General features: G+C 40.8%; 1 protein-coding gene across 6 annotated transcripts in view; it reads left to right on the forward strand.

The window, feature by feature from the left end:
- Phtf2 (putative homeodomain transcription factor 2) overlaps positions 1–12,787 on the forward strand; it is a 114,189-nt gene extending 101,402 nt beyond the window's left edge. For 2 of the 6 annotated variants that reach the window (XM_027393456.2, XM_027393458.2), the window contains 5 exons: positions 287–373; positions 6,363–6,518; positions 7,607–7,702; positions 9,802–9,927; positions 10,485–10,726. In XM_027393456.2, coding sequence (XP_027249257.1) covers positions 287–373; positions 6,363–6,518; positions 7,607–7,702; positions 9,802–9,927; positions 10,485–10,505 — 486 coding nt within the window. In that variant the 3' untranslated portion in view covers positions 10,506–10,726. The other 4 variants (XR_004771609.1, XR_004771610.1, XR_004771611.1 and 1 more) reach the window with 4 other exon arrangements.
- The last annotated feature ends 14,504 nt before the right edge of the window (positions 12,788–27,291 follow it).

Here is a 27,291-nt window from a genome sequence, read left to right on the forward strand (position 1 = left end):
GTTTCCAGTCCCTAGCACAGTGCTTAGTTTTGAGCATATACCCAAGAAACAGTTGTTGAAAAAATGGTTATAGTGTTGAACAAAAAGAGTTACATTAATGAATTTATGCTGTGCAGGCATAACGTTTACAGTGTTGTCAAATTATAAGATTCTATTAACACTTTACAATACAATTCATCTGGCAAGTTGTGAGTTATGACCAACTTGTAACACCTTACCTGAAAACATGGAAATTGTCTGTTGTTTAGTAAATATATTTAAAAGTGTTTTTCCTTTCTTTCCCTAGCGTCGAGGTCCTCAGAGATCAGTTGATGTCATTGTTTCATCAGCTTTCTTACTGACAATCTCAGTTGTATTTATCTGTTGTGCTCAGGTGAGTTCACTTGTTACATGTAGAAATTCAACCATCACCAGATAAATGCTCAGTTTCTAAACATAACTTGGGGTATGCGATATCATTATCTTGTTTTTGAACAAAGTATGCTTTCACAGATGCTTCTTCCTCCCCCCCTTGTCTCCCCTGCTGCCTACGACTATGAACGTCCCTTGTAAACTTCTTGCACAGCTGATCTCTTTCATTCTTTGATGTCTTGAGTTGCCTGTGTAAACCACCTTCTCATTCTTCATTTCACTTATTCTCTCTTGGTCTCCTTTCTACACCCATGCACGTGCACACGCACGCACGCACGCGCACACAGTGCAGGCTTTGAACCACACATGAGGGAGAATCTGCATTTTTGTCTAAGATTGGGTCACCTTGTTCAATATTATATTTTCAAATCCATGTATTTTCCTGCAGATTTTATTTTTCTTCACAGGTGAGTAAAATTCCATTGTGTATATGCGCCACATTTTTATTATCCATGTATTTATGTGTTGCTAAGTATCAAGATGGTTCCAATTTCTTGCTTTTGAATACAGAAGCAGCAAACTTTAATGTGCAGATAAATACTAGGCTTTAGAAAGACTTCTAATAGTAAAAGGAATAATGTCAACAAGCCATTAGACAAGGTTTTTAATGATTTATTTTTATTTTACATGTCTGAGTGTCTTGCCTGCATGTATGTCTAGGTGTGCACTTGTCTGTGCCTGATGCCCATGCAGGGCAGGAGTGGGCATCATATCCTTTGGAACTGGACTTACAGGTGTTTGTGAACCACAATGTAGATGTTGGAACCCAAAACTGTGTTCTTTTGAGAGCAGTAAGTGCTCTTAACCACTGAACCACCACCTCAGCCCCTTAGACAGATTTTATTTATTTATTTATTTATTTATTTATTTTTTGGTTTTTCGCGACAGGGTTTCTCTGTAGCTTCCCTTAGACAAATTTTGAAACCTGTTTTATAACTTTTTTTGTAGAGTAAGAAATTGCATCTTATTTTTCTCTGTGTCATAAACAATATGCAAATGTCAAATGCCTATTGAATTAACATGCAACAAGTAACTTCTGTCCAGAATCTATGCGTTTGTCCTTATTGCTTAAGAGTCAGTAGTTATGAAATTACTCCATCAATCTGGTTTCTCCACATTGAATATTCATGTAAATTTTTCTTATCCCTGAATTGTCACCGTGATTTGGCTGTTACATTATTGAAAAAGGATTCTCAGTGGGCAATGTATTTATGTAGGCTTCCACTGCAAATATGAAAGATTGCTTGAAAATTCTCTGCTTTAAAGCACCAATAGTGCTAATGGTTGGGTTAGCTTACATATATTATATATACATATATGTGCGTGTGTGTGTGTGAATATTTTTAATATATGTATATATTAATTGACAATGTCATCAAAAATTAAGAGAAAGCTTGAAAATTAGAGCAATTATGTATATGCATTGATCCTGTGACAACCCTAGGGTAAGAGGGTAAGGTTTATTGTCAGTCCTCGTGTTTCTTAAGTAAACTGTATGTCCACATGATGATAGGAGTTGATGCCTTGAACAGCATCTCTCTAAATATATCAGGAAGCAGGAGCTCTCAAAAACCTACAGCCTTGAATAAAGCCAGGTAGGTAAGAAAATGCATCTTATTCTTCTCTTGTGTGCCTGCATGTATGTATATGTGTGCACTATGTCTGTGCCTGATGCCCATGTGCCTGTCAAACAGATGGACAGCAAGAAAACTGTCTAACTCTGAATGACAAGGACAGGCAAAGTCTCTCTCCTAAGAAAACGTCAGTTGGCATTACTATATCAGCTTAAGACTCCCATGTCAAGAAGTTAATATAAAAAGTGGTCCTTAGTGCCCAGACATATAGCAGAAGTAAAACAAAGACTACCCTGAGGGATGACTTTAGCCTAGACCTGATAGACTCTATAGATTAAAAACATGAAGAAAAATTCAGCATGAGTTACAGATCAATAAATAGCAGGACAGTTTGTCACCTATGTCACATAATAGAGTAAGCACATAGAAACAAAGTCTGCCTGGAACCATTAAAGACATAGCACCCCAAGAAGAGAACACAGATTTTTACATTGTTCTTTTCAGTAACATGTACTCTTTCCCTTCCAGCCTGGTCCCACAGCCTCATCGGCCCCAAATAAGCATACAGAGACTGATATTAATGAGACTATTGGCCAATGCCTTGGGCTTCTTATTGGCTAGCTCTGTCTTAATTATTAACCCATTTCTATTAAGTATTTCCATGTGGTCTTATTCGGAGAAGGGTCTGGACCTCTAACTCCTTTAGCCGCTACATGATAACAGCTAAGTGTCTTGGCAGAGTAGAGAGCAGCGGGTTCCTGTTTGTCCCTGCTTATATCCTGATTCTGCCCAGCTACATTACTTCCTGTCTGGCCAATCAGCCAATCAGTGTTTTATTCACATGTATACAGAAGAGCATTCCCCATCACTTTACTTTTTCCAAGACAGGATTTCTCTGTGTAGCTTTGTAGACTAGGCTAGCCTCAAACTCACATGGATCCACCTGCCTCTGCCTCCCGAGTGTTGTGATTAAAGATATGCCCCACCACCTCGAGGCTGAGAACACAGATTTTTAAGAGCCAATAGTACCTCAGAGAAATGAAAAAAAATAATCATTGACATTTCAAGCATAATGGACAAAATTAATCAATGGTTAAAAGATTCAGTCAGTGAACTGGGATATTGAAGAAGTGACCTACAACCCAGGGCAGATAGAGGCAGAAAACGCAAAACAGCTATGGAGATGTGTGGCATCTCCAGGAAATCTAGGAAGAAAGAATAGAACTCAGTATTTGCAGAGACCTTGACTGTGAAATTTTCAGAATTGATGAAATGTTCTTAATCTACAAGGACAGCTTGTTAAACTCTCCTATATACAGGTCACAGGATAGTACCAGCTAAGCAGGGAACAACAATGCATGCCTGTACTTGGGAAGCTGAGACAGGAAGATTTGAATGCAGGGGCTATTTGTCTCAAAAAAGCCAAAAACTAATACCCAGCTAACATCAAATGACACAGAACAACCACATGATCTAGCTGTAATATAATCAAGGCAAGGAACAGCCACAAGTAAATTCATACATTTAGAAAATTTTAAAGAACTTCACTGACACAATTGAGAATTATGAGTTCTCAATTACAAGTGTTAACCACAGCACTGGCATATTTGTATGTGGGTTCCAGGAGTCAGAATGAGAGTCTTGTGTCTCTGTGACAAGTGCTTTTTCATCTCCCAGCACTTCCTTAGCTCTGTTGTAGCATCACCTTGATAGCAGCAGGACCAGAGAGAGCAGGAAAAGGGAACTGGAGTTCAATCATTGTCTTAGATACACTCTCCTTCACAAAGTGTTAGAGGAGGAGCAGCCTGAAATGATACAGCTGTGAGCCATGACCAAGGTGGTTTATCCATGTGATGAAGGGATCTTCAACTTGAGAAAGTTCAGTGAGGTAATTTCATGCCTATGGTTTGCTAAAGAAAGCGAAACATTTATGTCAGTAAGTGAAGAAAACAAATTATAATTTTCAGCAGAAAATTAGTATTAATTGTACAAAACAACAATTTTTCCCATGACACTTCATACGTGTGTGTGTGTGTGTGTGTGTGTGTGTGTGTGTGTGTGATGTGTGTGTGTGTGTGTGTGTGTGTGTGTGTGTGTGTGTGTGTATGTGTGTGTACTTACCATCTTCAGCCCTGAGGGTGGTTGGGATTACACTCATGTGCAATTAAATGGAATGTTGTTTTTTAGTTTGGGTAAGCTTCCTGAAGCAACAGTCCAGAGATTTTTTTTTTTTTTTAAAGATTTTATTTATTATGTATACAACATTCTGCTTCCATGTATATCTGCACACCAGAAGAGGGCACCAGATCTCATAACAGATGGTTGTGAGCCACCATGTGGTTGCTGGGAATTGAACTCAGGACCTCTGGAAGAGCAGTCAGTGCTCTTAACCTCTGAGCAATCTCTCCAGCCCCAGTCCAGAGCTTTTGAGTGACAAGCTGCCTGACTAAAGATACGGGATGGCTTCTGAGGTCCAGGAAGACTGTGCTATTGATAGAGAGTGGTATACTCTCTATCAATAGCTGGGATGGGAAGTTAGAGAGTGGTATACTCTCTATCAATGGATGGGAAGTTCTGCAAAGCCATGCAACTTACACAATACAGTGGCTTCATAAATCAACCCAAGAAGGTTTACAGGAGAGGGAAGTGAAATGAGATTGGAGTAAATGAAGAGTACTTCATACTGGAATTAAAGTTTAGGTAGAATAAAGACTTAAACATAAACAACCATTTTTAATTCAATCACAGATAAAACGTATGGGCTACAAAGGGCACCATCAGTGACAACAGGATCTGGGAAAACACACTGGCAAAACATGACTTCATTGGGAATGTTACAAGTCTTATCTTTGCAAGTCAATAGGAAAATCTTCCTAACAGAAAGAAGTTATGAAATATAAAAAGGTAACTCACAGAGAGAAACAGTAGCCATTAGACGTATGGAGCATTCTTGTCTTCCCTAAGTATCAGGGAAAGTTAAGATTAAAGTAGTGAGTGTTCAGCTTATACCCACGAGGGTGGCATGTATTAAGAAGTTGGATATGGGTAAACAAAAATAAGGGCAAACAGAATTTGAAACACAGCTGAGTATGAAGTGGTACCACTGTTTAGAAATTAACAAATATGTGCCATCTTAGAGAGTTGAAAGTGACTATCCATGAACTGGTATTTAGCTCCACATATTAATACCTGACAGAAGCCTTGCATAAGTGGACAAGGAAACACACGGCTGTTGGATTGTTGGTGATAACAACATAAATATTAATTGTTGGACCAGACTAAAATAATTACGGTTGATTCTTCTACTGTAACTTATAGGAGTTAAAATAAACTGATTCAAAGCTGAATGTTTCAACATGGGTACATCTTAGAAACAAGGTTCAGTGGAATAAAAACCAAACTAGAGCTGGTGAGATGGCCCAGTGGGCAAAGGTCCTTGTTTCCGAGCTTGGTGATCTGAGTTCAGGTCCCAGAACCAACATGGTGGACAGAGAGAACTGATTCCTGAGGGTTGTCACCCAGGCATGACTTATGATATGTACATGTGTCTCATTCCCTCCCTCTGGGAGGGAGGGAGAGAGGGAGGGAGGATGGATGGATGGATGGATGGATGGATGATGGATGGATGGATCTAAGAAGGAAAGCAAATTGAATATGATGTTGCTGTAAACCCAAGAAGTGGGAAATAGTGATGTAAAGTCAAGCTATAGATAAAGTAACAGTTTAAAGGTGGATGTTGAGGGCTAATGATTGCCACCGCGGTAGGTTGGCGGTAGGTTGCTAGAGCACTTGCCTAGCCTGCAGAAGCCTTGGGTGCCCAATACTGAGAGAGGAGAAATGTAACCACAGGATGAATAGGTTTTTTCATAAGTATTAAAAGCCTGCATGGAGGGGCTGGAGAGATACTCAGAGGTTAAGAGCACTGGCTGCTCTTCCAGAGATCCTGAGTTCAATTCCCAGCACCCACATGGTGGCTCACACCATCTGTAATGAGATCTGGTGCCCTCTTCTGGCATGCAGGCATACATGCAGGCAGAACACTGTACACATAATAAATAAATCTTTAAAAAAAAAAAAAACTGCATGGAAAAGAGAAACACAAACCAACAGGGACAAAGAAAATATAAAGGTTTCATCTGAATTTAAAGTATTTTTTAAATCTGAAGTAAATATTGTAAAATATTAAGATTAAAAAGTGGCAGAACCCATAGCTGTTGGATATGTTATTCTCCATACTTCTGATGTGTGTAAATATCTCATATGTTCTAAAAACATAATACTATATTTATGAGCAAGCCATATAAAGTGGCGTTTTGTCTTGAGATGAAGTAAGCTGCTCACACTGCTGCTTACATGGTTTTTCTCATGTGCTTCCAGCTGCTCCATGTGCACGAGATCTTCCTTGACTGTCACTACAACTGGGAGCTGGTGATCTGGTGCATCTCCTTGACACTGTTCCTCCTGAGGTTTGTGCTTCTTGGATCAGAAACAAGTAAAAAATACAGCAATACCTCAATACTACTTACAGAGCAGGTGAGTTTATTCTTTTATAAATGAATCTTTGTAGTCTACAGTCCAGGTGTTCATGCATATGCGTGTGTGTATGAGAGACAGATGGAGGGGAGGGTCAACTTGGAAAATTCAGTTCTGTCTTTCTATCGTGTGTATTCCAGGGATCCAACTCACACCATTAGACCTGGCAGGAAACACCTTTCCCCACTGACCAGCCCATATACATACTAATTTAAAACATACTTTTGCTTATTTCTTATTTTTCAGGAGCATTTTTTTATTGAGGTCATTCATACTGTGAAGCTATATTTCCAATCTCATCTGCTGTTTTTATGTTCTATTTTCATTTGGGAGTTAGTAGTATTTATAAAAAGTATAGATCTTAAATCATTAGTGGGATATGATGGCTTTGCATTGTAACAGAACCACATTAGAGTAAATTTAAATTTTTATTTATCAGAAAGAACAAAGCATAATAATTTTGATAATTGATTTTATTTTATGAGTTTGATAAATATTTCCTCTTGCTATTTCATAAGAATTGACCAAAAGAAATCTTTGCTAATGAGCTTGTTTGGATATTTTAATTAGGTGGGTAAGCACAGTGTAATAAGAGGCTTGGAGTTAGAGCCTTTTCAAGGAAGGGACCTAAGCTGGGCAGGTACCCCAAAAGCATCTATTAGAGAGTAAAATGATGAAGATATGCAAATATTCAATTACTTTAATAATTCAAGAAATCATGAACCAATCTGCTGAGTTTATTCTGTTGCTATTTATTCTCTTAAGTTGATCTGGCCCTGAGAATACAATGTCTACCTTTTTAAAAATTTTCTTATTATAAAGTAAGTTTATTATTAGATTTAGAATGTATAATAATGAATAAATATTAAAATCATTTGTAATGTTAATACCCATAGGTCCACTATTAACATGATAACTGTCTTTCAGACCTGTGTAAGAATGCATTTGTGGGCAGGGTCTAACTCATTGGTACAATGATTATGTAGTATACATGAGGCCTTGGGTTCAGTCCCCAGCACTGCAAAAGAGAAGCATATATGTTTTACAATTTTAAATGATTTTTCCTATGGGGCTCTTTCATATAAAAGATAAACCTCTACTTGAAAATGGAGAAGAAACCTAACAAAAAGGAGGAGCTGACACTTGTGAATAATGTTTTAAAACTGGCTACTAAACTATTGAAGGTAAGAACAGAGTAAAATTGATGAGGGGTGTGCTGTTCTGACATTGTGCCTTAGTCTCTGTAGATTCTGCCTTGTATGTGGCTGTCATACACATTACATTTGGACACATTTGTGCAGCTTTGTTTTGTTTTTCCTTGCTCAAGTAATCTGAATAATTTCTTTGAAAAGTATATTAAGGCATATACTACTGTTGAGTATATATAGATGCTGTTTTTTGCTGTGTGTGTATGTGTTTAATCAGTTTTGTCTAGAATAGTAAGAAATATTTCACAAAAGATTAGAAGTTAACTCAGAAGTTGCTCATTTTGTATTTCATAGAGCAGTCTCCTCTTGACCCACATTAGCTTAAAACAGCAATGATACACAGTCATTGTTATATACATATATTGTCAGTAAATATTTAGTTTGAAAATAAGTTTTGAATCATCAAAGACTGTAATAATATGTTTGGTGTCATATATCCTTGGGAATTAAAAAAGGTCTTTTATTAATTTTGCATTGGGATCTTGCTATGTAACTCTGATTGGTTCAGTATTAACTGTGTTGCCCAAGGTGACTTCAGACTTGAGGCTACTTCCTGTCTCAGTCTCCCAAGTGCTGGGATTACAGGTGAGCCACCATGCCTGGCTCTCTGGGGATAATCCAATAGGGCATTGTAACCATCAAGTTATAGTATTGCTTTCCTTTGTTAAAACTAAAATCTATTTAAAATTATTAATTTCTATAACTGATCGAGCATAGTACTTAGAGTTTTAAGTTTTCAGAGAATGGTATGAAATGAGTTGTGACTTGGTGGTAGGGTTAGTCCTCTGTCAACTAAAAGATTAAGTGGATGTAGACAGTGACTCATGGGAAGTTGGACATGAGAAAGATTCAGAGGAGGTATGACATAGAGGGATAATTATTGATTGCTTTCTTTTTACAGTTTTCTTTAGAAGGATCTTGAGGAAGATGATAGGTTTTAAATAAGCAAGTGAATATAGACAAATACCTTCTCCCACCTTTTTTCCCTCAGAAATTATTACCTTGGAAGGATGGTTTTCTGTTTGCTTGCTGTTTTTGTATTGTATATGACAGGGTATCTTCAGGGTGCCCTGTGGCAGACAACAGGGACTTACCCTGTGAAGTGCAGAGATGGATGCTCAAGGCACAACACTGATGTCGTGAGCTAGCCCAGAACTTGGGCCCGAGTGTGAATTGTACCTTTTCTCTCACTGGCACCAGCCAAGAATCCTCCTTTCCTATCAGTACCACGCTGGGCACAAGACCATTGTCACTTACTCAAGAATCTGAAATGCAGAACTTAAAGCATTCCTGCTTCTGCTGTTACTGCTCTCTCTCTCTCTCTCTCTCTCTCTCTCTCTCTCTCTCTCTCTCTCTCTCTCTCTCTCTCTCTCTCTCTCTCTCTCTTTTTCCCACATTGTCATCCCAGAGACATTTCCCTGCCATTCTGCCATCTTCTCCTCTGGCTCAAGTTCCTTATGGTCAAGTCTGCCTAAGGAGAAGCTAGCCCTCTAAGTCAGTGCACTCCCTTGTGTCGGGGCTCTGACAGTGTTTAGCAGCCTGTAGAACCTTCTCCAGTCCTGCTCTTTCTTTGTAAGGCTAGCCTGCATGTCTCTGATGGAGGACCTCACTTGATTATTTGCATGTTTACTGAACTCTAAAGTCCTTCAGTTTAAGGACTGAATTTTATCTTCCCAAAGCCCAGCAAAGTGCCTATCTTATAATAGACCTTTTAATATTTGAATCATCCAATGAATTAGTTAGTTGTATATTTGAAGATGAGTTGAAAGTGAGTAGTGTTCTCAGCTCTGTTCTAGCTCTTATCCCTAAACTTACTCTCATCTCCTATATAGCTGGTAGGCCAAGACTTAACTAGGCGCTCATTTATAACAAGAAAAATTATTTTTTTCTCGGAAAAAAAATACCACCATTAAAATTTACTTATTTTAAATTTAAGTAAGTTTGTATTTTCTAAAGTACCCATAATTTATAACTTCTTGAATAGTGATTTTTTTAAACTCTTTTGCAATATTGGGCTTTAGTTTAACTGGAAATTGTTACAGGACCTAAGACTAACACTGTGTCTGCTCTGCTAGGAGTTGGACAGTCCCTTTCGATTGTACGGACTCACAATGAACCCGCTGCTGTACAATATTACCCAGGTTGTCATCCTGTCAGCTGTCTCTGGTGTCATCAGTGACTTGCTAGGATTTAATTTAAAGGTAAAAGTCTGTGGGTTTGTTTGGTTTTCTTTAACCCTGTTTTTCTTCTGACATTTCACATGCATAGTGGGTTTGTTTTGGCAAGTCTGCACAGTTAGTAACAGTGGCTTCACATTTAACTTCAGGGACTTCAATATACTCATGGATTTTCATCTTTGATAGAACTTCTAATTTGGAACAGAATTCATTATAATATAGGACTCTTAGAGTAAGTAAGAGGAGGAAGTATTTATTTTTCCTCATTAATTGAAACTAATTCTAATGACTCAACAAAAAGAGCCATTTTCTTTTGTTAGCCAAAAATACATTATATAGCAGCAGATACACCTTCCAATGCTTGTACAAATGTTGGTAGGGCTAGAAAGAGCATAGTAAACAAGCATTCCTATATATTGGCATTTCTCAGGGATTCACCCATTTCAGATGAGTCTTTAAAGACAGAAGGACACAGGAGCTCAGACACCACAGTCTGCAGCTGGTGGAGTTTTAGGCTAGGGTGCAGTAGCCCTTCAGCTTCCGTATTACCAGTGCTCATGACTTGGAATTTTTTTCTGTAGCTGTGGAAGATTAAATCATGACAGGTAGAGATGAAGACGTGGCTCGTTTCCCAGAGCGTGAGTGCTGAAGAAGCTGTCTGGACGCAATCACTGGCTCTGCTCCGGAGTCTACTGGGAACGAAGTGTTTACATCAGGCTGTACTGTGCAATTCTTATATTTATTTTGCCTGTTTACTGTTTTTGTTGTTGTGTGTGTATTTCTTTCATTCATTCTTTTTTTTTTTTTTTTTTTTTTTTTTTACATTTTAGTCTGTTTGAAGCATTGAAGTTCTTAGTTTTTGAAAGGGTGACAAAGCTGGCCCCAATACTTGAGGTCCTGGCAATTGTTCATATGTAATTGACAAACAAATTGTGAAACAGAAGCCATCCTAAGCACTGCTTCTCCATCAATGCCGTGAACTTGCCTTACTTGATGAAGACTTCAGCTCTGAAACAGTGCGTTGCACTCAGCTAACCACATAGATCGTGTTCTTTGGTAAACCAGGATCCACTCAGGATCGCTCTTGAAATATTTCAGAACAATGCTGGGATCTAAACTGATTAAGCTACAGTTGAAGCACCCTTCAGTATTAATATGTGGTATTATGTAACAGGTCAACAAGTGCTCTTTGATAATAAAACTCTTAATGGAGCAATAATTGTAAATGGTTACCATACTGTAAAATATTTTGATAAAAATTAGTAGTAAATGTATTTATTTGAAACACTGAGCTGTTTGCACAGCTCCAACTGTGCATGCTCAAAATGTGCACTTTTAAAAATTGTTACTTTTGGTGTGTGTCTTTATGTGGGATATGTTACAGTGTACTAGGGCATAATACGGTATCCTTTTGAGTGAGGTCTGTCCTCATCTCACAAGTGAAGTGCCTCCTGCTGTCACTAAAGTACGTCACGTTTACTCAGAAGAATTTCCCTTGGTACACTATAGCGTATGCTGTTCCTTCCACACTTAAGTGAAGCTTAAGAATAAAGTTAAGAACCAACAAAATATTTACCTGATTGTTAGTTATCAAATTTCCAAATTTCCTGAAAGATGGCTTCATTCTACCACTCCTAGCCTCTGAATTTAATCTGGTGCACCCCTCCTCCAGCTCCGTTATATAAGGGCTATTTTTAGATGCTTTTAACATGGAAAGCTAGCTTCTCTCCCTTCAATAACTTGTCAAGTGTCCAGAGGGAGCTTATCATGTTTCTTGTTAGGGAATTAGGGCAGATATGATAGTCCCTGCATCTGGCCTTGATTCTAAGTTGTTACATTTGTACAATCAGTAGTGTTTTAAGAATTACATGAAACAAAATGTTTTTGTGATTGTTTTGTTTAAGCCAAGCATTTGAAACAATCTAGAATTTTCTTGGTGCAAAGTCATATCGAATATATTCATATTTTTTAGCCTATTTTAAGGGATTTAAATAATTAATTGTAAATAATTTGTTTGATTGGTGCAGTTTTAGTTCCCAAATCACTCAATATCAGGAATGTGCAGAGAACAGAGCCATGAGATGTGTTGCTCTGCCCATTCCACAGCAGCCTCAGTACAGCCTCATTGTAGAGTGCTCTTTGTGTAGGAAGCAGCAGACAGCATTGGTTCCGTTTGCCTGTGTTCTGACGTCCAATAATGACCAAAGTGCATTCTGAGTACTTTCAAGGAATGTATTACTGGAGCTTTAAGAACATACTTAGTTTCTCATGTGACAAGTTAGGCTTTGTCTGATATGTTTCTTCCTCTATTGTCTAATGTTGAGGTTGTTTTTAGGCACTATATTTTATAAACTTTTTCAAAATAAGGTACATACCTATACAGAACTTAACATTTTGCACAGATTATATCAGATATATTTTGAGAAAAAAAGTACAGCATGAATTCTGTTAGAAATAAAAAGACGAAATTATTGTATCTTACAAAAACTTATTTCAGAATGGAAATATTTTTGAGAAAAGTAGCAGAGTGTACTGATTTAGGAAAATGCTTGCTTTAGGTTGTTTAACGTGGAGTTGGGAGTTGATGTACAGTATATCTGTCAGCAACATGATACATTGATGTGCCATTAATGTGGGCAGCAGTAGAATACTAAGTGTTGTAAGCAGTTAATAATGTTAACAGAATCATTTCAAAGTAGTAAGATGACATCGCTGCCTTTAAGAATTCCATGAATGTAAAGAGTTGAGATTGTAACATATCACAGCATAGAGAAAAAGCAGTTCGAGGTAGAATTATGGCAGATGTTGTGTGCTGGTTCTTTGCCACGTGTTGTTTTTGAAAATTTGAATGGCAAGTTTAAAATAAAACATTCTATAACTGACAGTTGTGTGTCTGTGCATATTGTTTTAAGTGACATGACTGGGATGATTTTGTATTTGCTGCAGTTGTAGCATAAACCCTAGTTAACACCCTTTAGACAAGGGGTGGTAAAATAAAGTTTTAACAATCTCTTGACATTTTGGATTTTGTTCAAGTCCTTATAACTTTGATAGGGTAACGGTATACACACTAGGATGCCTGTACACGGTTAACACTTGCCCCTTTGTACAGTAGAAGGACGGCGGTAATTTAAAGTTTTTCCACATAAATCACGCCATCATGTGGTTAAATGTTCAAATATGTTACCTAATTGACACAAGGTGCTCAGGGTTCTTCAGGAATAGTCAAATGTGCTTTCATGCCTACCTCAACAGAGTGCCCACACACATTCTCTGTCAGACACCCACCAAGAGTATCTATCATTAACTCAGTCTGACACTCTACCCAAAACAGCATGAGATTCCACAAGTTGGAGCACTGCCTTGCAAGATTCCTGTCATTCAAAACCAAGCCAAGCTCAGTAGTGGATGTCAGCTTCTGAGAAATGGGCTCTAGAAATGCTTTCCTTTGGTTTAGTTTGCTTAAGCAGTTCCTAGAATTCAGGGACAGTTTTCCAAAAAGGATGTTAGAAAGAGTGAAGATGATGGAAGAGGTACTAAGGGCAAGGAGCAGTGGCTCTCTCTGGCCCACCCACCTCTCAGGGCCGCCACCTCTTGCAAAACCCGGGAAATCCTACAGAACTTGCAGTTAGAAACTTTATGGGAGTGTTACCACATGATTGCTTGGTGTGCTGTTAATTTCCTTCCTGGCTTCCGTATCTCTTTCTGTAGAACATGACATGGAATTGGAAACTCTTAAGCTTTCTAAAGAGCAGAAGAATGACTTGAGTCGAGACCCTTATGTACTGCCTTGCTGTCCAAGGTTGCATAGGTAATGACGGAATGCACACGTTCTAGGTTCCCATTGCGGCTGTCATCTGTGATGGTGTCACGTGGCTTCCTTCTTAACCAATCAAAATATTTAGCCCTAAGAAAATACTCCGGGATGAACAAAGCAACTGAGAAGTAACCTGCCTGTATTTCTGGTGAGCTTGTGTATAAACTCACAACCAACCTCAGTAGGAAAAGGCTCATAGTTTACCTTGCTGTGGCCTCTCTAGTTCATTTGACTGTGTGCCCTCCTTAAAGAACATTGTTTCACAGCCTTCAACTTCTCGTTTTGTGGTTTCTTTTTTTAATTTTAAGCAAGTAATGGATTTCATTATGGTATTTTATTTTCTTTGTAGTCCTGGCTGTCCTGGTCCAGTACACCAGACTGGCCTCTGACTCACACAGATTTGCTATTATGTCATTTTTCATACATAGTTTAGTTTACTACTCCTTCGCCCCACTCCCCAAGCTCTGGTTTTCTCAGCTGTAGACTGTGGGTGCTAATACCTGTCTTTGGGGCTATGAGAAGCGTTTGTAAGGACGAGGGCTAAATACTTGGTACGGGAGCTGAGAAAAAGTTATGTAGAGACTCACTCTTCCCCCTTTCTCAAGGACAAATAAGTAGTGGCCTGGGTCAGTTAACAAAAATTGCAAGATAAACCATTTGTGTTAAAATGTCCAGTGCCCCCGCCTCATCTGAGTGACAGAGACAAGGTCTTCTATAGGAAACTAGGGCTTGGTTACTTTTCTAAGGGTGGGACTCGAAGTTCCGTTAAGCAAAACAACTTAGCACACTTTCTCTCATGTGAGATTTGGGCTTAAATACATGTGTTTTTACATTTAATATACATTATAGCACATGAAGTAGAAGGGGCACTGTGAGGATACTTGGGGAAGTCAGAGGTGGGGAGATTGATTATAGCTTCCTGAACAGAAGAGACTACTGCAGGGGAGGGGGGGCTGGCACAGCAAGAAGGGGCGGGTGGATGGCAGTGAGGAGGGCAGGGTGAGAACACATTGATCACATGAAACACATTTCTTTGCCAACCAAAAATTCATATATATGGAAAAAATTGCCCTGGACTGGTGAGGTGGATCATTAGGTTAAGGCACTTGCTACCAAACTGTGGAACCCATGCGCAAGGGGCCTTCTACAAGTTGTCCTCTGGGGTGTGTGTGTCACACTAAGTAAATGTAATAAAAAGATAACGGGCTTTGTCTCTTTGAATCCTAGTAAGTGTGCATAATTGCCAGTTTACAAATGCTTTAGCCAGATTCTGAGATGCACACATCATCCATATCCCCTCGTTGTTAGCTCTGTCCCCTGAGGAACTGTGCCAAGACCCTAGAGCAGTGGTTCTCAGCCTTCCTAATACTGCAGCCCCTCATATTGTGGCAACCCCATAGAGTTATTTTTGTTGCTATTTTGTAACTGATTTTTAAAATTTTTTTATTTAAATTAAAAACAATCTTATTGTTAGACCCCCGAAAACTCAAGTATCCGGGGTCCCAGGCCACGTTTTCGGTCACCCCAATCACCAGGCGGATTTGAGAGCTTGCTGCAAACTGCACGAGGCTTTATTGTAATTTAACGAGCTAACCCCATGTTAGCTCGGGTCTTTCACCCACCCACCATGGCGGATGGCCAGAAAAGTCGGCTCCTAGGGGCTCCTGAAAGATCTTATAGGGCAGCGTAAGGGGAGTGTCTAGGGGTATGCACAGGCTCACGATTGGTGTGCTTCCAGGCTTGGAGGGCTTGCCCTGTGTTGATTAGTCAACTGGTTGTTATGGCCCATAGGCCCTCCCAGGGTGGTTGCTATGCTCTCTACGTCATTGCTGTGCGCTTGTCCGTAAAGCACACCCAGGGTTGTAAAGCATAGCGCCACCAGCTAACTTCTGATTGTTTCCTTGTTCCGAGGCAGGCATCTGACTTTCTAGTGTCTGGGACAAGGTCATAGAAGCACGTGTTCTGCTGTTATGGCTGCCAAAAGCTGGTCCCTTCACTTATTTCACATACCAATCCCAGTTCCTTCTCCCTCCCATCCTCCGGTTCTCCCTATTAACTCCCCCCATCCCACCCCCCATCCACTCCTCAGGGAGAATCATCAAAGTCTGTCACATCATTTGGAGCAGGACCTAGGCCCTCCCTTAGGCTGAGAGAGTATTCCTCCATTGGGAATGGGCAGAACTCAAGCGGGTGATGGAAAGATTTATCGTAACACCAATTGTTTCATGCTCATGCACAGACTCTCCACAATGGCTCTTCCAACCCTCCTCACCCCCCACCCCCTCAGGCTCCTCTCTCAGCCCTTCACTATTGGCATTTCTCCCAGGTAACTTTCCTGGAAAATGGAGATACCTCGAAAAAAAGTTATCCTGCTGTTCTCTCCCTGCTTTATCTGCCTAAGACATTGCTCTGGGGGGCCATGAAGTGTTTGAAGATTGCCTATCTATTTGAAGCATATCTCTGTGTATAACTGGAAACCTAACTAACCCGACTACTACTGTAGATGATTAACTGTATTTTTGTAATTTTGTATTTCTTAGTTATACATTTTCAATTGTACTGTATAAACAGTAACTTAAACAAGAGTAGAAGTATATGTATAGTATAACAAAATTAGCCTTAAATTTATATTAATAAACTAAAATCCATACCAATGTATTACCAGTTTTTTTTTTATTAAAGTGGATTCAATAATCCACCCTTTTCTCCCATCATTTCTATATCATATCCCCCTTTCTTTTAGAAAGAGATTGACTATGACCAATAATAGTTTGTAAACAACCCCCCTTAAATGAAACATTTATAAACAATATTTTGGGAATTGGGTGTAGTTCTCTAAGACTACTTACTGCTGATTGGTGGGTGCTGGTGATCTTTGAGGGACCCTGAGAAAATCAGGATGATTGTTAAGTCTTGGCTGGACTATTCTGTGAGGCTGGATCATCTCAGCAGCCTTGAACCTGTTTTGAATGTTGGATCACCTGGGCCATTTTTATTGGTGTCTGGTTCCCTTGTTCTGAAAATACATAAAACTTTTAAATACATACTTTTATTACTACAAGTATAGACTATGCATTGTACATAAGCCAGCCAAAGATGATTTTTGTTACGTGTTTGAGCAAGCAAAATATACATCATGTGACTTATAGTTACTCTGTCGGAGTCTCTGGGTGCCCCCTAGGTCGAGGTCAGAGAGGGTAGAGTGTGTTGTTCGCCAGTCCTGCAGCCCCCCTGAAAACCCAGAAGCAATCAGAGGCAACAGGGAGTCAAGTCAAGCAAGATCTCTTATTGTTTAACAGTACGGCCCTCTTAAAGTGAAAAACCACTTTAAGGAAATGTATTACCCAATAATTTTAAAGGTATTCCTGTGGTGTATCTGGTGTCCTATCCCCTCTTGGACGGTCTGCGAGTGTGATGACCTCATCAATTGGGCAGCCAATTTTTTTTCTTAGTAAACACTTGAAGCCTCCCCTCCGTAGCTTCCTCCCAGCGCCATCTTGTAATGGTGCCGGCTGTCAGCTTTGGGCCATGCCCTTTTTTGGCTGGACATGATCTGTGCTCCTCCTCATTACTCTAGGGTTATTTTTCCTGTCTGTAGCCAGCATTTCAGGGAGTCTTCCTAGATCAAAAACTGATTTCTCTTAACCCAGAATGGATCCAGAGTCACTCAATTCCTCTGGAAATAAAAAGCAAAACCTCTTCTCCAAAGTAACATATCTTTTGACTTCCATTTTGAAGTCAAGACATTTTCAAAATATAAAGGATGGTGTATTCCAGATGTTTCTTAGCAGCTTTTGGTTCTTGCTTGGCAGTCAAACAATTCAAAGGCAACACAATAACATGCAGTATCTAGACTGTGAATTTTTCATCTTAGTGTTTTTTTATTATTTTATTTAAAGACTTTATTTCTTTCTCTGTCTCTCTCTCTCTCTCTCTCTCTCTCTCTCTCTCTCTCTCTCTCTCTCTCTCTCTCTCTTTCTCTTCTTTTTTTTCTTTCTTTTTTTGATTTTTCGAGACAGGATTTCTCTGTGGCTTTGGAGGTTGTCCCTGGAACTAGCTCTTGTAGACCAGGCTGGTCTCGAACTCACAGAGATCTGCCTGCCTCTGCCTCCCAAGTGCTATGATTAAAGGCGTGCGCCAACGCCCGGCTTAACTATATTTCTTTGTGTGACTCTCTATACTCATTTTCTTTTCTTAAGCCTATGCCATAGTTACACACATTGCAACTTTTTTTTGACTATTTTTTTTTTTTCTGAATCTGTCTTACTGCATCTCGATAACCCTTTTTGACTGCATGAGCAAAAACCTTAAATCCTCTATGCATCAAAAGGCTGTGCCTTCAGGCCTGCAGACAGTAGCTGGGATGAGACTCTCCCACAGAGAGTACCACAGAGACATGAGCTCTGAAGCTGCTCTTTGCGCTGCTTTTGTGTGTCTAGAACCCTGGTTTGTTGTTGTTGTTGTTGTTGTTGTTTAAAGCTTTTTCAGCCTTTATATGGATGCATGTGTGTCATATTGAAGCACCATATGTAAAGCACAGTTTTCCTGTCCTGACAGCCTGCAGCAGCTGCTTCCAAATTACCACACAAAGACTTAATATTATTTATAAATACTTGGCTGATAGCTCAGGCTTATTACTAACTAGCTCTTACACTTTAAGTTAATCCATATTCCTAATTTACACTCTGCCACATGGTGGTACCTTTATTAACATGACACATTCATCTCCTGTTCCCTCTGTGTCCGGCTGATGACACCAAAGACTCTGCCCTTCTTCCTTCCCATCATCCTTAGTTTGGTCCTTCACCTATACTTCCTGGCTGGCTTCTGGCCAATCAGAATTTTATTATAACCAATTTGAGTGACAAATCGTTACAGTGTACAAGAGGATTATTCCCCCAGCAGGTGAACAGAAGGCTGTCAGAGCAGTGAGGGTGGGCAGAAGCTATTGGCAGGTTGTGCTACTCCATCCTTAGAGCTGGACTTAGATTGCTGTGGCCTTGACCTGTATCCTATGCCAGATGTACCCACTAACCCTTACAGTCCACGTCCTCATTGCCTGTTGTGAGTGAAGTGAAGTTACCCTGAAAAGACCTCAGGCAGATTGCTGTTCAGCCCCACGCCTTTCTGATTTCTAATTAGCTCTCACATCTTTTCCCTCGTGAGGTGAATGTAGTCGCTGTCTACTCTTTCACCATATTCACATCTCCCATGACTACAAAAACCCAGTGTCAAATGTTCTCATCTTCCTTCTTGATGCTGTTTAGCAAATGATCTAAAGTCTGACTGACTTGCTTTTCTTGACTATCTATAGTTATGTATTGATATTCTTGATAGGTTTTCAAGGGTTGTGTTTTAATCTTAGTCAAATCCTGCAAGTTTTAATCAGTTATGTATGTGAGGGAATTATTTTTCCCAACTTTGGAACTAGGGGAAGCTTGTGGTTAAGTAGACTGATTTCCAAACACGGTAGCCAGGTTACCTCCCTTGAGATCTATACCCAGTATTCTATTTGCAGATGCATTTGTTTATTTTGCTTGGAAATGCAGACTTTGAGTGGACAGGCCTTCTGCTTTCCTATTCATAACCATCTTCTTGCTATTAGAATTGCTGGGTCAGTATAATGGTCCTTCAAGATTGTTGTATTATGAATTCCACCCATTCAACAGGGTAACCCACCAACAGCACCCTCGGGTTCAGCTGGGTCTACTCACCAAAGATCATCACAGTTGGCCTTGCTGACTATTTATGTTCCCTCTTAGAATGAGTGTGGGGCTTATATTTTAGAAATGTATTCCACCTGACCATGAGTTCAGGAGAGCCCAGAATTTCTTTGTCTTTTAGATGTCAGTTATGGCTGCTGGATATCCTGGCTTCAGTGGAGAATGACTGTATCTAAATAACAATAGCCTTGGGCCAGAGCAAGTCTACACCCACCCTGAAGGCTAGTGAGATGTGCTGGTGTGGGGTGCCTGAGGGCTTGAGTGTGCAGCTAAGAAGTGTCTCTAGGATTAAGGGAAGTAATTGATACCAGCCCTTTATACATAATAATAGATGTCTTCTGCCATTGCCCCCACCTTTGGATGGTTACTTAAGATGACACATCAATAAACAGTGGCCATCAGTATTAACTGATTGCCCTCCTGATATGATCAGATGTCTCTGTCTCATCTTTAACATCATTGGATAGCTAGCTTTCCCTTAGGGTCGGCCTGGGGTTGTTCGGCTGGTTCCAATTGCAGCCCTGAAGACAACAGTCCTCAAAAGATGAGGGAATGGAGAGAGAAGGTCATGGACCTTCACCTGATTAGCCAACCAGCCCTCCCAACCAGTTGTATGCAATTCTGCTCTGAATTTGTCCATGGCCTCTGAACCTCTGGGCTTCTAGAGAAGGCTAGAAGATATAGGTAGTGAAGGGTTAAGGTGGGGGTACTCTCATGTGCACAGCCATGGGGGTGTCCTCAGGCATCCTTGGTGCAGAGTGTCTGGAGTGGCTGCTTAAACTTGAAGGGACCAGCTCCCCATTTCAGCAGCCATAACAGCCGAACACGTACTTGCCTGACCTTGTCTTGGTCACTAGGAGGTCAGATGCCTGCCTCGTGGCAAGGTACCAATCAGAAGTTAGTTAGTGGTGCTATGCTTTACAGCTCTGGGTGTGCTTTACAGACAAATGCACAGCAATGACGTAGAGAGCATAGCAACCACACTGGGAGGGCCTATGGGCCATAACAACCAGTTGACCAATCAACACAGGGCAAACCCTCCAAGCCTGGAGGCACACCAATCCTGAGCCTGTGCATACCCCAGACACTCCTCTTACGCTGCCTTATAAGATCTCTCTGCAGATGCTTCGCAGGATCTTTCCTAGACTTCCGCCATGGTGGGTGGATGAAAGACCCGAGCTAGCATGGGGTTAGCTTGTTAAACAACTACAATAAAGCCTCGAGCAGTTTGCATCAAGCTTTCACTTCCGCATGGTGATTAGGGTGGCCGCAGTCCTGGGCTGAGATCCTGGGTGCCTGAGTCTCCAGGGGTCCTTCAAACTCACCCTTCCCCCTGCCTTTAACCCATCCCCCATTGCTCTGTAAGTAAGCATGATAAGCTCATTGGTCCCCCCATCCCAGAATGAACTTAGGTGGAGTCGAGCTTTGGTTTGTGTCGTGGTCCGGCATGTCTCAGCCCCAAACCACAGAGGCCATGAGGTCTGACCTGAGTGGGGGAGCATGGACTTGGGAATTCCTAGTAACCCAACGGTGATAAAGACCAGACACAGACATCTTGTCATCTTTGGAGCTCAGTTCCATGCTGTGAACTGGAGACTTCCATTTTCCTCAACTGCTTTCTAACCATCCTCCAGTGATAGCAGAGGCCATTTCTCCTGAACTCTCTCTCTTTGACTGAATCCTTCCTCTCCAACTGTCCTCACTGTCACATAGATCTCACCCTCCACCCTGATGCAGGCCTATTCAAATGCTTCGGCCCATAGAGATGCAAACTAGGAGGCATTCTCCACTGAGGCTATGCTATTCAATAGCAGATTAGCTACCATCAGCAATACAATGTAGACCAGAGCTCCTGGTTACTGGAACCAGAGGTTTTTTGGACCCCAAGAAACTCTCTAAAAGAATAGTTCTTGGTTCCCCACAGGGTTGTCACTGGGACTGTAGGAAGAAAGGGTCTTTCAAGGAAGGAATTTTAGCAACACATTGGAAAAAGATGTTAGGCTAAGAGACCAGCCTAGAAAGTTAAGGTAAAGGGATCAAGTTTTTATAGTTTCTATGGCACTAACACAAGATAAGCAAAGAGACAGGAGGGTGGAATTGAGGGAGGACCCAGAGACACATTCTCACAGCCACAACCACTAGAGTTGGGCAAAGTAGCCCAAAGCATACATTGAAGAAATGACATTAATAATCTATGATATGAAAATAGAAATTATACTGTCTTGGGGAAAGACAGGCAGTACGGGGAGGGCATGAGGGTAAGCATGGTCATGTACATGTGATATACTTGAATGAAAATGTCTTAATAAAACTCACTTTACAATAAAAAGGAAAAACTTTAAATGCCAATGAAAATTGTTAAAGCAATAGGGAAAAAAGGCTTTAGGCAGAATCACTTGGATTAACCACTATAGGACCAAAATTAGATAGAAGTCTCCGTTTGTGTTTAAGCCCACAACAGCTAACAGCCAGAAGTGCCTGGGGTATTTTTAGAGATGAAGAATCCACAGACTCTGCTAGCACAGTGTGGCTAGTAGTTCTTTACCTTCTTTTAGGCTCAACTAGCCACTGTCTCTCAGCACAAACGGCTGCCCTGAATAGAGGGACATTTTGGGGGCAGGCTAGTTAGAGCAGACATTTTCTCCTCAAGAATGAAGAAAAGGCCCACATTAGCAAATTAGGCATCACTCCTGGTTGATCCCAAGTGAGCTGTCATCTGCTCACACTTTTAAACGGACCCTGGCTGTGCATGTATGTGGTTCTTTTCAGTTCAGGTTTTCATAATTCTCTAAAGTCATTCTGTCTTCACTCAGCTGTTTGGCCACCTGACCAGGGCCATCTCATTAGTGGGTCCCTACTTAAAACTGTCCCATTGCTCTACACCACTCTTAAAATGTGGCTCTTAATTGCCTCTTAATTGCTTGCAGGCTCAGCAGCAAACACCAAGGCTGTATGCTGGGATCCTAGACTTGTTCCACATCCTTCTGTCTGTGCTCCAGTTCCTGGCAGGCATGAAACTGAAGACCACTATCCCAGACAGTGATGACACTTTTGCACTCAGCTATTTATAGATTGTTTATTTGATCCTTTGGTTCAAACTTACTTCATCATCTTTAAACATCTTGCAAAACTCTAGATCTGCTTGTAATTTAAACCCATGCCCGTGCTTTCTCTTATTGTATTGAGCATTAATGGAGCTAGATCATAAGCCTTGGTTTGTGTCAGCCCAGGTCTCTGTGCACTGAAACATACAGTGTGGGCATTTGACAATGTTGCTCACTGGAGGGCGGATACAGAAACCAAGATGTGTTTTTGTAGGCTATGACCACTTTGTGATGGATTCTAAGCCTATTTATAAGAATGACCCGGAAACTTTAAAAAACACCCACCAACACCTGCTGCGTCCTTTGCATGGCTCCAGGACTTGGACCTGACTGGGGTTGTGATGGAATGAAGAAATGACAGACACACAGAAAGCTGGGATCAGGGGGCCCTCTGCTGGAGAATAACCACTCTATTACATAGAGTTGAACAGAGAAGCAGAGTTGTTACATGCAGATAAACAAAGGGCAGGGTTTAAGGCATACAGCTGGATCAAGGAGGCAGGTTTAGTTAATCTTGGCAGAGGCTGTTTCTGTAGGGAGTGGTCTGCAGGCAGTAAATATCCTGAACACATTGGTGGATACTTTATGCACACACTGTCAACACGGGCCCTCAGTTCCAAGGAAGGCTCTGCCATCCCTCTCAGCCTAAGACTGAGGCTCCTTGATGGAGCTATGTCTTTGCCAACAGTTTCCCTCAGGACTTCACTACTTAGAAGCAGAAATCCCTACCAGCTTCTACTGAGCAACATATTTACATATTTGTAAAGGTTTAAAATAGGTGCACGCCTTTAATCCCAGCACTCGGGAGGCAGAAACAGGCAGATCTCAGTGACTTTGAGGTCAGCCTATTCTACAAAGTCAGTTCTAGGAAGCCAGACCTGTTGCACAGAGAAACCCTGTGCTGAAAAACCAAAAGGAAAAAAAAATTAAAATAAATCCACTCAAACCATTTTTATTTTTGTTTTCTTTCTTTTGGGGGGGGGGCAGGGGAGTTCTGGAAAACATAAATGTGTTAGCTAGAATGTAATTGGCCTCCATAAGCTTGTAGGGAGGGGCACTATTAGGAAGTGATGCTTTGTTGGAGTATGTGTGGCCTCGTTGGAGGAAGTGTGTCACTGTGGGGTGGGCTTTGAGTTTTCCAATGCTCAAGATACTGCCCATTGTGTGAGTCCACACACATTCTGTTGCATTCTGATCAACATGTAGCCAGCACCATAGCTTCCCAAACACTGCCATGAACCCCAACATGATGATAATGGACTAAACCTCTGAACTGTAATTGAGCCGCTCCAATTAAATGTTTTCCTTTATAACAGTTGCTGAGGTCATGGCATGTCTTCACAGCAATAGAAACTGTTAGACCCCCGAAAACTCAAGTATCCGGGGTCTCAGGCCAGGTTCGCGGTCACCCCAATCACCAGGCGGATTCGAGAGCTTGCTGCAAACTGCACGAGGCTTTATTGTAATTTAACGAGCTAACCCCATGTTAGCTCGGGTCTTTCACCCACCCGCCATGGTGGACAGCTAGAAAAAGACACTCCTACGGGCTCCCAAAAGATCTTATAGGGCAGCGTAAGGGGAGTGTCTAGGGGTACGCACAGGCTCACGATTGGTGTGCCTCCAGGCTTGGAGGGCTTGCCCTGTGTTGATTGGTCAACTGGTTGTTATGGCTCATAGGCCCTCCCAGGGTGGTTGCTATGCTCTCTACGTCATTGTCGTGCGCTTGTCCGTAAAGCACACCCAGGGCCGTAAAGCATAGCGCCACCAGCTAACTTCTGATTGGTTCCTTGTCACAAGACAGGCATCTGACCTCTAAGTGACTAAAGTTCCTTGTCACGAGACAGGCATCTGACCTCTACGTGACCAAGGCAGGTTTATGGCAAGCACGTGTTCGGCTGTTATGGCTGCCAAAAGGAAGCTGGTTCCTTCATTCCCCCATTTTCTTTTTTGTAAATTCCAATCATGGAATTGCTGTCTCTCTAGTATCCCCATCAGGGAGTGATAGGTACTGGCATCCCCATGTAAGGGAGTTCCCTTTGACTTAGCATTTTAACCAGGGAAAATGGACGGCGAAATTCTTTTCTAAACTGCTTCCTGCTGACTTTGGGACGAAGTTAGGGACCCCAGAAGGTTGAAATGCTAGTCAAAAGCAAAAAGGAATTTAGGCAATGGGGAATTCATCAGGGGCTTCTGGTTAGCAGACACTGTTGCAGAGACAGGGTGTCCATATCAGCTGAACTGGTTCACATCCATAGCAAGTCTAGGGCTCACAGTCTACTTAGAACAGCCTGTAGTCAGCAACTGATACTCAGATGTCAGCCAGAAGCAGAAACCTGTTTAAGACATGTTTAAACTAGGAACAGAGGTTAAAACTTATTTATTGAAGCCCACAGTGCAGAAAAAGCAGATATCTGGATATCTGTTTAAACAGCAGGAACATACTTAGCAAAAACTACAGATTTGGGCTATAAGCATGTACATTTTTCTTCTGTCCAGAGTGCCAGGTATGGATTGGACAGAGGTGCCTTTGGCCTGATGAAAAGCCCTTTAAGTTTGTACTTAGATGACAACCAAAATAAACTTAAAAACTTTGAGCTTGTGCCTGAACAGTAGATAGTTACTATTTTATCAGCTAACATACTGACTAGTCTATAGTGGATCTGACTGCCTGATGCTGTCAAGCTGACATCCAGTAATATTTTAGAGATCTGAGAAGGGTATATTTTATCCGAATCTACTGAAAAGTGACAGAAGCCAGTCTATATACAGTTAGCCACACCCAAGTTTCTCCATTACCGCTGGAGGCAGCTGTCTCAAAGAACAGTAATCTCCACCAGGCCTATACTGTGAGAGGTTTTTTCCTCTCTGTGGAAGAGGGACATGGAAAAGACTGACCTTGTTTTGTCTAGGCAAAGGGGTACAATCAATTTTCCAGTGTCCAGCAGCTTTGTCCACAGTCTCGGCCAGGTCCTGGCAGGCGGCAGGTATCACATCTGAGCATCTTGCTCACTGGTCCAGGTGCAGGAACTGGGTTGCCTCATAATCTTTGGAGACTTTGGGTCACTGTCCGGATCTGGCAGTCTGTCTGACATTATAAACTTTAAAGATAACAATTTAAATGCCATATTTTGAAGATCTCTGAAGCATTAGAGGTCTGTTTTAGTTGCTTGCCTTAAGCATACAAGAAGCACACAGGTGGCTAGGTAAAGTCTTATTTCTGTAATTAATTTTTAGTCTGACTGTAACTGGTTTTAACTTAGTAAAATATTTGAAACAGCACAGCTGAACTTAAAACTATATAGAGCTACCTTATATTTCTTAAACAGTAGCTTAACTTCTTTCTGAGACAGGGTTTTTCTGTGACTTTGAGGCCTGTCCTGGAATTCGATCTGCCGGACCAGGCAGGCCTTGAACTCATAAAGATCCATCTGCCTCTTACTCCCGAGTGGTGGGATTAAAGGCGTATGCCACCAACGCCCTAAACTTAAAGGTGTGTGCCACCAATACCCTGAGCTTAAAGGTGTGTGTTACCAACATCTTAAACTTAATTTTTAAAAACATGAACTGTAACATCTTAAAATAGATCAGCATCTTTCACAAAACAAGAACTTTACATTGTCAGGCTTTGCTTAAGAATAATTTTAAATTGAAGCTCTTTAAGTACAAACATTAATAAAAACAAACATTTGAAAACTGGTTTTAAAAGAAATTTAAATTCCCTTAAGGTCTTTCTGTAATATATAGAAGCATTAACATTTTAAATCTTAATTGAAAAACTTGTTTCTAAGATGGTACCTCTAATTTCCATGCGGTCACCTTTAGTCAAGATGGCGGTTTAAGTATTCTTTTTTTAACTTTAGCAAAATGGCGACCAGTCAAGTCATGTGACCAGTTACAAAATGGCCGTAACTTGCTTTGCTTAACATGCTTAAGTTTATACCAGGAAATAGAACATTTTTAAAACAAGTATACATAATTTACTTGAGAAATAAACAGGACTTTTTAAAACAGAATTAGCTCAATATGGTTAAAATTTTAACTTATATTACCATTTTTAAAATTTACTATTTGTAGACATGAGAAACCATAGCACAGTTTACATTTTTCTCTGACTTGTAACAATCTTTTCTCTAACCTTTGACAATTTTCCTCTGACCTTCTATAACTTATTTTAACCCTCTATAACTTTCTGTAACAATTTTTTTTGACCTTTAACAACTTTTTACAACTTGCTTTAACTCTCTATAACCTTTTAGTTCATTTCTCTGACTTTCTTAGACATTTTTAGACATATTTTTTTCCTTTTTCTCTTTATTACTTAAGTCTCTTACATTTTTTTTTCTCAGTTAACATAAAAATTTTGTCAAAGTCCCTTTTATAGTTCTTAATAACTTTAAGGCCATTTAGATGTCCGGATCAGGCCAGATAAGTTCATACGCTCGAGCTCCATGTGCTCAAGGCAGAGAGACCTGGGGTAGGGGTGCTGCTGGTAACCCCAGACCCTAGGCCAATCCAGGGGTGGGAAAGACTCCTGCGGCCCCCCTGCATACCATGTGTGTGGAGCACAGAAAGATGGGTAGCAGATGGTGGCCTTGTAGCCATGTTCCCTCAGACCAGGGAAACAGCCACAACGGCAGCTGGGGCAGAAACAGCCCTACTGGGCATGCCTCATAGACCCGCAGGTGGGAATAGAAAGGGGGTGTTGTGGTGGATCCTGAATTGAAAACCAATGATGATAACACAG

Source organism: Cricetulus griseus, assembly GCF_003668045.3.
Source record: "Cricetulus griseus strain 17A/GY chromosome 1 unlocalized genomic scaffold, alternate assembly CriGri-PICRH-1.0 chr1_0, whole genome shotgun sequence".
Classification (NCBI taxonomy): domain Eukaryota; kingdom Metazoa; phylum Chordata; class Mammalia; order Rodentia; family Cricetidae; genus Cricetulus; species Cricetulus griseus.